Source organism: Mastigoproctus giganteus, chromosome 14 (genome assembly GCF_048544385.1).
Source record: "Mastigoproctus giganteus isolate SK-2022 chromosome 14, ASM4854438v1, whole genome shotgun sequence".
Lineage (NCBI taxonomy): Eukaryota > Metazoa > Arthropoda > Arachnida > Uropygi > Thelyphonidae > Mastigoproctus > Mastigoproctus giganteus.
In genome coordinates this window covers 54,708,272-54,722,025 of record NC_143588.1, presented here as the reverse complement: position 1 = coordinate 54,722,025, position 13,754 = coordinate 54,708,272, and the positions used below count along the sequence as shown (strand labels likewise).

General features: G+C 37.5%; 1 protein-coding gene across 1 annotated transcript in view; it reads left to right on the top strand.

Moving 5' to 3' along the window:
* The window catches only part of chb (CLIP-associating protein), a 1,004,436-nt gene that overhangs the window by 875,474 nt on the left and 115,208 nt on the right, over window positions 1–13,754 (top strand). Inside the window, exon 34 of the mRNA XM_090388867.1 lies at window positions 6,929–6,998. Within this exon, the coding sequence (XP_090244993.1) occupies window positions 6,929–6,998 (70 nt within the window). The remainder of the gene's footprint in view (window positions 1–6,928; window positions 6,999–13,754) is intronic.

The following is a 13,754-nucleotide window of genomic DNA, read 5'->3' as shown; positions in this document are numbered from 1 at the left end:
TGTGAGAACTTGTGCATCATGCTATTACCTATAATGATTTATTTGTTTTTAAAAATATCAAAATGATGGGTGCACAGCATAATATCATAAAATTACACTAGTCAGCACACATTTTGTCACATGAACATTTCTTGCTAGTTCTTTTTTTTTTTCTCCTGCTGAATTAAAAAATACAAATAAAATTTCTCTATCACACAGTTTTTGTGACACACATTGTTATATAAATAATACAGTAATGAAACAATAGTGTGATTTTACAAAATGTGTGGAAAGGGTTGTCTGTGTGCTGTGTATCGCCTGAGAGGCCAAGCCTTCCGTTAAACTCTATACTTGTAGCATATGACTGTTCAAACAAGTTCAGACCTGACATAATATTGCTGACTTCTGCAGAGTAGACTGTTCTCTCAGTTGTGTGCTGAACATCACTTGGCTAACATCATTATTGTTTGTAATCCTTTTCTTTAAGTTTTGTGTGTCTGTGCATTTAGAACCCAAGATTTTTTTCATAACGTCATAAATCATCCTAATAGTTTTTGTTATATATGAGGTGACTAACTTTTAAATAACAAGAACAAAACTTCACTCCTCTGGTTAAAAGAGCTTATAAACTTTATTTAAGATGTAAAGTGGGTGAACAGGGTTGATCTTGGGCCCCTCATTTCTGTTGTATCAGTTTTGTTTGTTTTTTGTTGTTTTGTTATTTGGTTTTTAGGAGCATTAGCAACTAAGGCCATATTGCTCCGGGATATGCGGTGGTCATTCACTGACCTTTCCGCATCCTCCATATTTGGTGGTGACTGGCTCGAACCCCGGTCTAATCAAGAAGCGTGTGCTACGCACTGCTGCTCCTTCCCACCGGGCTACGGAGGTGCCCTCAGTTTTGTTAAATTACTGCCTGGTTAAATGGATCTCACCATGATGTGCCATTTGCAGTTCTTATAATTTGGAGGGAACCAAGAGATTATTCTAGAGATGATTATTTTTGTTTAGCAAACATTTCAGGGATTACATCCAAATCTAGACATACCATAAAATATCCAAATATATCATTAGCTATAAGACCTGTTTTTGACAGTGGAGTGATGAACTACCTGTACCTAAACCACCAGAAACTTACAGTTTGGAGGATGAAGACGAAGGTGAACCAGATGATTTTGAGTTTGATGGTGAGACTCAGAATGACTATGGAGGAAACCTGCAGGTTAGTAATCCCACATATGAAGTGACATGTTCATCCTCAGAACCACACTTAATATCTCAAAAGGAACCAAATGATCTTGTTCATAATCTGAACTTATCTAAAAATCAAGCTGAACTTCTGGCTGCTTCTATGCTGAAAGGATGGAATCTCCTGCCTAAGCACATCAAAATATACAATTTTCATAAATGTCAGCAAGCATTTACACATTTATTTTCTCAAGAAGGCAGTTTGGTTTATTGCAGTGATATAAATTCTCTAATGGAAAGTCTGGGATAATACCTGCACAGTCCAGCTGAATGGCAGTTATTCATCGATTCCTTAAAAGCGAGTTTGAAAGCAGTGTTGCTCCATAACAGAAACACAATACTAGCAGTGCCCTTAGCACATGCTGCCCAAATGAAAGAAATCTATGATAACATGAAGTTTCTCTTGACAAGCATGAACTATGAGCAGTTTTCTTGGCATATCTGTAGTGACTTTAAATTGGATGATTTTTTATTAGGCCTACTAATTGGCTATACTTGCTGCTTTATTTGTGAATAGGACACTAGAGATAAGACATTTGCTCAGATCATGTCAGTGAAATTATTCTTGCAGGAATTGAATCCTTTATTCCACACTCCACCTTAAAATATCATCCTTTATCTAAACCTTGGTTTTCAAATAAATGTGCTAAGGTTGTTCAAGAAGAGAATGTTCCATATTGTAATTGGCTTGTTAATTCTTCGGTTTCATTTTCTGCCTACACCAGAGATCGTAACAATTGTAAAGCAGTTATTAATCAAGTCAGAGTAGATTTTGAACAGGCTAAGAGTAGAAAACTTGCTTCTTGCCCTAATGGTAGCCGAGCATTCTGGTCTCTTGTCAAAGCTATTGGCTGCAAATTTTGCCCATCTCTGCTGCCACCTCTATCAAAACCAGATTGTTCTGTTGTCACTTCAGCTAAGGATATAAAGCTGACCTGCTAGCATCCCATTTTCCTTCCAACTCATGTAAGAAGGATCTTGGTGAAACATCTCCCAGCACGCTCCATTCAATGCCTCCTGTGTTCTTCTGTCAAAAGGATGTTAGAAGGATTTTGACCAATCTTGATGCTAAGAAAGCTCCAGGTCCTGATGGTATTTCTTCACTTGTTCTCAAAACTTGTGCTCCTTAACTTACTCCTGTTCTTTACCGCTTTTTTTACTTTCTTATTCCAAAGGTGTTTTTCCTTCTGCTTGGAAATTTGCTCATATCCAGCCAATTCCAAAAAAGGGTGACAAATCCCTCCAATCCAATTATTGTCCCATTGCAATTACTTCTACTCTTTCTAAAGTAATGGAGAAACCAATTAACTGCCAACTCTTAAACTACCTAGAAACATTCCGTCTGATCAACGATCACCACTATGGATTCCATCAGTGTCGATCCACTGGTGATATTCTGGCTTATGTTACCCATTTATGGACAAATTCAATGGAAAAGTTCAGTGAATCACAAGCAGTTGCTCTTGACATCTCAAAGGCTTTCGATCGTGTTTAGCATAAAGGTCTTCTAAACAAGCTTCCATCTTATGGTTTGCCAACTGTTGTTTGTAATTGGTTATCCAGTTTTCTCTCTGACCGCTCACTTAAGATGATGGTAGATGGCTCTCTATCTTCTAACTTCTTCACTAATGCTGGTATCCCCCAAAGTTCAGTTCTTTCCTCCACTCTTTTCCTCTTATATATTAATGACCTTCTTCCATTGACCAGAAATCCTCTCCATAGTTTTGCCGATCACAGCACATTGAATTCCAATTTGAGAAACCTTGCCCTGTTCAATCAGCTTCAACTTCTCAAATATCTGCTATCAATTCCTTAAATGTCAATCTCCAGGTAATTCTTCAGTGCGACAAAGACAACTTAGTTGATTTCAATCCTTCTAAAACTCAGTCCTATCTTATATCTTGCAAAAAGAATTCTGCTCCTATGCTTATCTTTAGTGGCACTCCAATTTCTAGCCAAGGTGATATATATTTTTTGGGGATTACCCTGGCTTCTAATCACTCTTGGCACAAGCACATTACAAATATTACTTCCTCTGCATCTAAAAAACCTAGTTTTCTCTTTCGCTCTCGCCTTTACTTTTCTTCCAAACAGCTTTTCACTCTGTACAAATCACTAATCTGCCCTACCATGGAATATTGTTCCCATATCTGGGGCTGTGTCCCCAAAACCTCTCTCTCTCTCTCTCTCTCTCTCTCTCAGGCTTCTAGATTCCATTCAGAAGAGGGCATTTAGGTTAATTAATGACTCATCTCTAACAGTCTCTCTCTTGTTGCAAACAAACCATTGATTACTCCTGGTAAAGTTTTATTACCACCATTGCATAGTAACTTGGTTTGATGAAAACTTTTGTCAAAGCAATGGAGCAAAACAGATCAGGTTTTCTTTATGAGAATGAGAAATTTACTCAATTCAGTGAGAACAGAATCAAAATCATGTAAATCTTATGGCCTTAGTCCATAAGATTTACATGCATTATACCCTAATTGTATATCTACACATAATTAAGATATACACTGAGTGATCACTGAATTATGACCACCCCTATGAAAACTGAATGCGACCCGTTCGCCACATGAGGCACAAGAGTGTGCAGTTAGTCGACCTAAGTAGCATAGATAATGTGTCAGTGGTTCAGTAGGAAGTAAAATTCTGAGTGTGATGGGTAAAAGGAAGGATTTATTGGATTTTGATAAAAGACAGATTGTGGGAGCTCGATAAGCTGGTGCCTCAATTTCCCAAACAGCTGAACTGGTGGAGTGTTCAAGAGCTGCCATAATTAAAATGTACAAGTACTGGCATCAAAGTAGTCAAACAACAACCCGACGGATTTTGATAAAAGACAGATTGTGGGAGCTCGATGAGCTAGTGCCTCAATTTCCCAAACAGCTGAACTGGCGGAGTGTTCAAGAGCTGCCATAGTTAAATGTACAAGTACTGGCATCAAAGTAGTCAAACAACAATCCGACGGCAAAACTGCAAAGGTCAGTGAAATGTTGAAGTTAGAGGTGAGCACCGGGTCTGACGACTCGTACAGGCGAACAGGCACAGCACTGTTGAAGAGTTGACTACCCAATACAACATGAGCCAACCCGGAACAATATATGCCATGTCCATGCATCGCACTCTCTCATGTATGGGCTATACCAGGAGACGATCCCTACAGCATCCTCTCCTAATCAAGGGTCATGGGCGTAAAAGACTCGTATGGTTCAAAGAGCATACAAGTTGGACGTTAGAATACTGCAAGAAGGTATGCTGGTCAGATGAGTCATTATTTACTCCACACCGTGGATGGTCATGTACAGATTTGGCATCCAAAATATGAGGCTCTTGATCCATCATGCATGGTATCAAAAGTGCAGGCCGGTGGAGGTTGTTGTATGGTGTGGGGCATGTTTCACTGTAAGGAACTTGGACCCCTGGTGCATGTGGAACAATGTATCAGTGGTCTCCGCTATCGTTAACTGCTTGCTGATGGCATACACTCTGCTATGTTACACTTTTTCCTGAATGGCGATGGTGTCTTCCAAGATGACAATATGCTGAGTCATCTGACACTTGTTGTGCAGGAATGGTTTGAGGAACACAGTTCTGACTTCCAGCATATTGATGGAAGTCAGAACTGTGTTTTTTAAATGTAGTCACTGGTTAAAGAAGTAATGCATTACCATCTGGGCAGGAATGCAATTATACTGCAGTCACAGCATGGATTTTTTAAGGAGCAGTCTTGCCTAACCAATCAGATAGGTTACTATGATGCAGTGACCTGGGAACTGGGTGCAGAAATATTTTTTTTTTTATTACATACTTTGATTTCAGGAAGGCTTTTGATACTGTTGCACATAAAAGACTGCTATATAAACTGGAGCAATGTGCCATTAAGGGAAAATTACTGCTATGGATAAAGAGATGGTTAAGAAGAAGAAGAAGACAGAGTAGTTAGCAATAGGCACTACTTTTTGTGGACTAGTGTTATCAGTGGAGTCTCCTGGGTTCAGTGCTGGGCTCATTGTTGTTTTCAATATTTATTAATGATACTGATGAAATATATCAGCCTTAATATGTCCAATGTGATTCACTTTCTTCCTTCTATTGTTAATATAAGCATAGAAGTCTTTGCTGCCTTTCTTTGCATTCTTTACCAGAGACTTCTCAATCTGCCTTTGGCACATATATCTTGCCAAAGCTCTTTTGTGACTTGATTATAGACCAATTTATATCTACCATAGGCTTTTGGCGTCCCTGATAATTTATATGCATCCCATGCACTTATCTTCTCTGCCACTTGTCTCAATGTTTCATCTAACATCCATTTAGGTCTAGGACTTCAACAGTATTACTTACCTGAATGCTTTGCATTTAGACTTTGATGGTGATAACATCATGTGCAGTTGCTATGTGTATTGCATATAAATTTTAAGAACTAATGTAACCTCTAGAAACATCTGATTATATTTCTGGATCATAGTACCCTGACAAAGTAAGATATTAAGTAGATGTGGGACAGTTGCATATTAGCTGATACTGCAGTCCTAATCTTAGTTTCTTTATAACCAATAACTCTCAAACAGCAACAGCTAACTGCATGTCGATTGTGCAAAGTTTTCAGCACAGCACAAGTGCAAATGGGTTACAAGGTTCTTACATTGAAGGTATCAGAAAATTGTATTGATAATAGTCTGCCTTAAAAAGTCTAGATACCTCATTCCACTACCCTATACTTAGTAGAAAACCTATTTCTTCTGGCAGTCTGTCTTGGAAAACTACAAGATAAACTCTTTTTTTACTAACACCTAATAGATACGTACCAGTGATGTGATCATACCTTGTTTAAAGCTGTTGAAAATTTTGCCTTTCTGTAGTTCTGTCACTACTACTGCATTCGGTTCACTAACAACAAGGAAAGGCAGTATTGCTATTACTGCCCCATAAATCTGTATTGGAGTGCTCCCCACATATCTTTGTTACAGGCATGCACATATATCTTATGCCGTATTATTGTCATCATTTGCATAAATATGCTTCAGTTCACATGTACTATCAGTCCTAATGAAGTGGCCAGACAGTGTTTGCATATGTCTGTTTCTGTAACTTTTACTAATTTATTATTTGTTTTTATATAACACATTTCTGTTAATTTTTTTGTACTATGTCCCATTGCTTTTAACAGTCTGTATTACAGAATGTTAAATGCAGAAAGTAATAGACATTTTTATAAAAAAAAGTAGTACAGTAATTTTAATTTGTGTATATCAGTTTTATATATCACATTAGCATCTAATACATTATTGTACTTTATGTATTATATGTGTACAAGCATGTGTTTACTGGTCAATTTGTATCATGTTGTATAGGCTGAAAAACCCCAAATAATTCATGAGGGAACTCTACTCCCACTGCCTGAAGTCAACTAATGGCAGCACTAATTAAAGTGACTTTAAGAATTCCAACAGGATTCTAACCCAAACCTTTTCAAATGACTGATAAATGGAAAAACCACTTCACTATTGTGGATAAAAACTGCCATATAAGAAGCCTTTGTTATGTATTCAGTTGTATATTTTTTATGGGCTATTAAACTGATATTTTTTATTAAATTATTATTTTTCTTGAACAGAATAAATCAGCCTATAAAAAATGAATTTCAACTAAGGTGTGTGTGTTTTTTTTTTTTTTTTTTTTTTTTTTTATATTGCAGGATGGTAACAGTGTTGTAGATGGTGACACTCTCTCCAATGTATTAACACCTAACAATGAATTGCAAGATAGTAAGTTATTTTATTAAACAGAAAATATTCTTTATTTTTTGTAGTATTTTGCAATAATGATTGTCGTGTTTTTTATATGTCTGGTGGTTAATTCACCTTTCTGATGGCATAAATGGGTTGAATTATTAACTTATTTTAAAAATATTAGTGAATAGTAGGACTTTTTTTTTTTTTTTTTTTGCTATACTAGTTTTTTCATAATAGGCATTGAACTTAATTGCAATATCATTATTTTTTATTAGACTTTCTTCATTGGAATTATTAGAATATTACCTCCCTTTCAATAAATGGATGATGTCTATAAATGAATTGCATAATTTTAAGACCTTCTATTCACAAAACAGAAGACACAGATATGCGATTTTTTTTAGATAAAACTCTCAAAGTTTTACTTAAAATTGTTGCTAAAATTTTCGGTGGTCCATTTGTGATGAAACACATGCATACAGTATTCGATTTCTTTGCAGTACTGTTACTTTTTCAGATTTTCACTTGCCATTGGTTAAAATTAAGTTGAGTAAATGATATTACATAAAAAAAAATTATATGTAATGGTGCTTTTCTCCCCCCACAAGAAGAGGGGGAGAATGGCCTAAAGTGGGTCAGGATTCTTGTAGGTCAGGCGAACTCTCACAATCATGAAATTTGGTATTTGATTAAACCACAATAGAGCGATTCTTTACATAATGATAATAGATATTATAAACCCCAAATTCAATCATTATGATGATTTATAGTATTATTAATGGGGAAGTATCTTCATCACAGAATAGAATTTGATTTAAAAGATTTGCATTGCAATAAATTTGTATTTCATACAATTTCCCTCCCTTCAGATAATCAATTTTTTTTTTTTTTTTCCCCTTCTTTTTCTCTACACTAAATTTTTGGCTCTGCTAATTCCATTCCTGATGAGGTAGAACATGCATTGAAGAAAATGAAGAACCGGAAAGCCCCAGGGGAAGATGAAGTTACTGTAGAGTTGTTAAAATTGGGAGGAAGAGACATAACACAAAAACTGGCAAGGCTCTTCACAAAGTGCATTAGAAAAGGTGTGATGCCTAAGCAGTGGAATAATGCAATCATAGTTTTGCTGCATAAGAAAGGAGATAAATCAGAAATTGGAAATTATAGACCAATTAGCTTGTTATCCCATATCTACAAGTTGTTCACAAGGGTCATTACTAACAGATTAGAAAGAATACTTGATGAGAATCAACCGAAAGAGCAAGCTGGCTTTAGGACAGGATTCTCAACTATGGATCACCTTCACGTAATATCACAGCTAATGGAGAAAGCAAATGAATATAAAACACCATTATGCCTGGCGTTTGTGGATTATGAAAAGGCGTTTGACTCCATACAGCATAAGGCAATGTTCCGGGCACTGGAAAGACAAGGCATAGATACTCCATATATTATGATTTTGAAGAAAATATATGAGAGTGCTACATCCTTTATTAGACTAGACAAAGACAGTAGCAAATTTAAAATCAAGAAAGGAGTTCGACAAGGAGACACAATATCTCCGAAGCTGTTTACTGCTGCCCTTGAGGAAGCTTTCAGAAGATTAGACTGGCCGCAGAAAGGAGTCAATGTGAACGGAGAGTACCTAAACCATCTACGATTTGCAGATGACATTGTGGTCATAAGCCACGATCCCAAAGAATTAGAGGAAAATCTTAATCAGTTATGCACAGTTAGTAAGGATTTTGGACTAAAGATGAATATGGCTAAAACAAAAGTAATGATGAACAAGTATGCCACGGAAAGGGAAATAATGATTGAAGGAGCAGTAATTGAAAAGGTGGAGTCATATACTTATCTGGGACAAGTTATTAGCTGTAATAATGATAAATGGCTGGAAGTCAAGAGAAGAATAAATTTTGGATGGATAGCATTCAGGAAATATAGTCACATACTGAAGAGCAATATCCCAGTTTGTCTGAAACGTAAAATAATGAATCAATGTATACTCCCCACCATGACTTATGGAAGTGAAACTTGGGCACTCACCAAAAGAATGGAAGAGAAGCTAAGAACTACACAGTGAAGAATGGAATGAATTATATTGGGAATCAGACTGTTAGATAAGAAGAGAAACACATGGATTAGGCAGCAAACTCAAGTAAAGGACATTCTTATCAAAACTAAAGAACTAAAATGGTCTTGGGCAGGACACATAGCTCGAAGACATGATGACAGATGGACTAAGAAAATAACAGAATGGTACCCAAGAGGAGCTAGAAGAAAACCTGGAAGACAAAGGCGGAGATGGATAGATGAAATTCATGAGTTTTTGAGTAGTAAATGGATGGCCAGTGCTCAAAACAGAAGGAACTGGAAAGTTGCTGGAGAGGCCTTCATCCTGCAGTGGATTGAAAATGGCTGATGATGATGATGATGAATTCCATAACTCTTTTGTTCTTGTGAAACTGATTTTTTTGCCATATTGTCTAGAACCTTTATGTAATTTATTCAGAGCTGCTTGAAAATCTGAATAAAAAGATAATTTAGATACACGCATTTATACTTGCATGTACCCCAATGCTAGGAATTTCGTAAATAAATTTGATGAATTTGAGGTATTGCTCAAAGCATCAAAGGCAGATATTGTTGAGATATCAGAGATGTGGTGTCACACATCTAAGGAATACAGAACTGGAATTTCGGAAGTACATCTACAGAAAGGATAGACAGGATAGGAACGGAGGAGGGGTTATACTATTAGTTCCACCTATCCTTTTTACAAAGCATGTTCCCCGTTTCCCTGACAATAGAGTCACCAACAACTACTAGTTCCTGTGGGGGTTGCCGCTCTGTTGCATAATGACCAAGTGCAATCTCTGGCGTTGATGTGGGCAGCTGAGAGCTTGATGGGCCCTTGATTTAGATTCTTTGAGGGCATCCACCCTGTCCTTCAAACTCTTATATAGGCCCATAACAACGCTGAGTTGTTATGGGCCTAAAGAGTGTAAGGACCTATACAAAAGTATAGGTCTTTACACTCCTTACATCAAGCGCACACACAAAGTCATCCCCCATGGCAATATCATGCTCCGTTCCAGAGAGCTCAGCAAACATTTCACAAGTTGCACATTGTTTAGGCTGTGATGCATTGGAGAATTGCCACCCTCAGTTCTCCCCCGAGTCACAGCACTCCTGCCACTTTGTGCCTGTTGCTTTGCTGCTCTAGTTTGGGGTATGCTATTTTAAATTAATAAGATCAATAAATTAAATTAATTAAATGTCAATACTACGCTATCTAATAGAAACAGTGAAGCATATTACTCTATGTAATTATACATTAGAGCTACCCAGTTACCTCAATTAAAAATCTGAATTCTCTTCTACTATATACAAAAACAATGGCTGCAAGATTCAAATGAAATAACTGTTTTACATATATTAAGTAGTACAGTAATCCACAAAAACTCTTTATCTAAATTAAAATAAAAATAACCAGCGTAACTATAACTATAAGACTACGTATTAAGTACAATATAAAATAACAATTATGTAAATAAAAAGGCAAACACTTATCGCTTTTTCGGAGCTTGTAACTCACAGCTGTAATTTTTAAAGAGTCAGCTTCCTCTCATTGTAAAATACCTTGGCACCGCTTCATTGTTCGATGTGGACAAGAGTATGTTCAGGTGACACAGTTCGTCCCATCCTATATAAACATAGTGTTAATGAGGTGCAATAATTGCACCTGCATTGCAACAAAACTTTGTTTCCAAAAGCTCATGGTACTGCTGTCATTACCTACGCTATAATACGGGGAATTAATTTAAGGCTCTACTCATATCTTATTAGCATTAGTTGAGGCATAAGATGCAAGAAAGCAAGTTATACACCATCAGCCAAAAAAAAAAAAAAACCTTCCCATTTAACCCATCCGGGCACTCCAAATGTTTGTCTAATTCAACCTTAAATTTATTTAAGCTATTAACTTCAACAACAACAAATGGAAGTCTGTTCCAGCAATCAACTACTTGCTGGGTAAAAGGCAAACTTCCACACATCTATTCTACAACTGTCTTTCCTTAATTTGAATCTATGCCCCCTCGGGTTCTTAATCTGAGCAAGCAAAAGTATCCGGTCAGCATTGAGCCTGTTCAAATCATTCAAGGCCTTATACACCTCGATGAGATCACCTCGCAGGTGCCTAGTCTCCAGACGCTGCAATTTGCAGAACTTAAGCCTTTCTTGGTAACATCAATCCTTTGTTCCATTCATCAATCGCATTGCCCTTCTCTTTACTCATTCCAGCAACTCTACATCCTTTCCAAAATGAGGCCTCTAGACCTGTATGCAGTACTCAAGGTATGTCTTGACCATTGCCTTATACAAGGGGACAATCACCTTCTTATCCCTGCTAGCAAAATTCCTATATATCATTGACAAAACTCCATTACCTGATCTGGCAGCCGCCTGTCTGCACTGCTCAGAAAACTTCATATCTGACTGCACAATACCGCCAGGTCTTTTTCATTCCCCACCTCCGCGAGTGTAGTACCACACAGTTGGTACTTTTCTCTTGTGTTACTGATACCCATATGGGGGTATCAGTAACAAAAGAGAAATGGGGTACTTTGCATTTGTCAATGTTAAACTTCAGTTGCCACTTCTCAGCCCATCTGCCTAACTTTCCTGATATACCTTCATCAATATCATTGATGAATGCAAAAAAACAACAATGGGCCCAGCACCGAACCCTGGGGGACCCCCGTTAATAACATTAGCCCACGTAAGGCAGTGTTCATTTATTACCACTCTCTGTCATCTCTCACTCAACTATTCCTTTATCCATGGCGCCTCCGTAGCCTGGTGGGCAGGACCAACAGTGCGTAGCACATGCTTCTTGATTAGACCGGGGTTTGAGCCCGTGACCACCAGATACGGAGGATGCGGAAAGGTCAGGGAATGGCCACCACATATCCCCAGTGTAATGGCCTTAGTTGCTAATGCTCCTAAAAAAACCAAACCAACCCTTTATCTATTGCAGTAACTTGCCCTTAATGTCATATCGCTGCAATAAGTACAGCAGTCTTCCATGTGCAACAGTATCAAAAGCTCTACTGAAATCCAAGTATATGATATCAAAATTATTTATTGCATCCATTTCCATTTTGACCACATCATAGTATCCAATCAAATTTGTCAGGCAAGATTTCCCCTTAACAAACCCATATTGTGTCTGAACTATTACTGCTAGGTAATCCTGTATCACCTCTTTAACCAGTGACTCCATTATTTTCCCTGGAACAGAAGTTAAACTAACAGGCCTATAATAATTTGTCACCCTTTGAAAACCCCCATTGTGAATTGAGGATATATTTGCACATTTCCAGTCCATGGGGTTCTCCCCTGACTTAAAGATGCTCTCATAATTAGTTATAAGGGTTTTCTTACTTCCCTTGCTGCCTCCTTCATTATAACTGGATATATTCCATCCACCCCAGTTGCTTTTTTTATGTTTATCTTCAACAATTTCTCCTCCACTTTGCTCTCAGTTATTACAAAATCACTTAGCTTCCTGTTAGAGTTTGATAAACTTCTGGCATTCCCCTCCTTGAATAACTCGTCATGTGTGACTACTGAATCAATGCAAAATACTCATTCAATTTATCACCTGCTTAAGCAGGATCATCAGTAGTCAAACCATCTATGTTAAGTGGGCAAATCTGATTCATCCCCTTCTAGAGTTTACATAAGTAAAGAACTCTTTGCTGTTTTCCTTTGCCAAAGATTTCTCCTAATCTGCCTTTGGCTGCCTAACCTCCTTTGTGACTTAATTACAGACCAGCTTATATCTGCCATAGGCCTGATAATTTATATGCATCCCATGCATTTTTCTTCTCTGCCACAATCCTCATTAATTGATCCGACATCCATTTTGGCCTAACCTTGAACAGTATTTCTTAGTTGGTATGAAAAGCTTTGTAGCCTCCAAGATTATTCCCTGATGGCTTCCCACTTAGAATTTGCTGTTGGTAACGTCAGTTGAGATCACTGTAGTCACCTTTATGAAAACAAAAACCATTCCCTTTACCCTTGATGGTAGTTGCATCTTTAAGTAAATCCCACATCAGTACACTGTGATCACTGTCACCTAGTGGTTCCTTTATCTGGAAATTCCAAATCCATGCATCATCACTGCTGATAATCAGATCAAAGGTAGATTCGAGGGGTAACCAGAGGGAGTAATTCCTCTGGTTACCCCTCGAACATGTTCCTATAGAAAACAATCCTGCAATAAATCCACAAAAGTCTTACTAACGTGTGAGTGACCATCCCACAAATTCCAATCAATATCTGGAAAGTTAAAATCCCCCATTACAAGACATTCTGCTTTACTGGCCCATTCTTTTTCTCTGCACAACTGTTCATTGTACTCATCAGTCATTAGGCTTATAACATACTCCTACTCATTTTCTCTTTCCCAGTGGTTATGTCACAACAAACACAGACTCGACATTGCACTGTCCACCCATGTCAACTGGGTGCACTTTTTTAGATTTTGTGTTTCTTAACTAACAGCATAGCCCCCTCCTCCCTTCCTACTCCGTCTGTCCTTTCTGTTCACATTGTACTCCCCAAATTCCAATTCTGCACTGCCTTATATCTGTGACACCATGTCTCTAATATCCCAACAATATCTGCCTTTGATGTCTTGATCAGCACTTCAAATTCATCAATTTTATTTACTATACTTCTAGCATTAGTGTACTTGTTCACTAATGCTAGAAG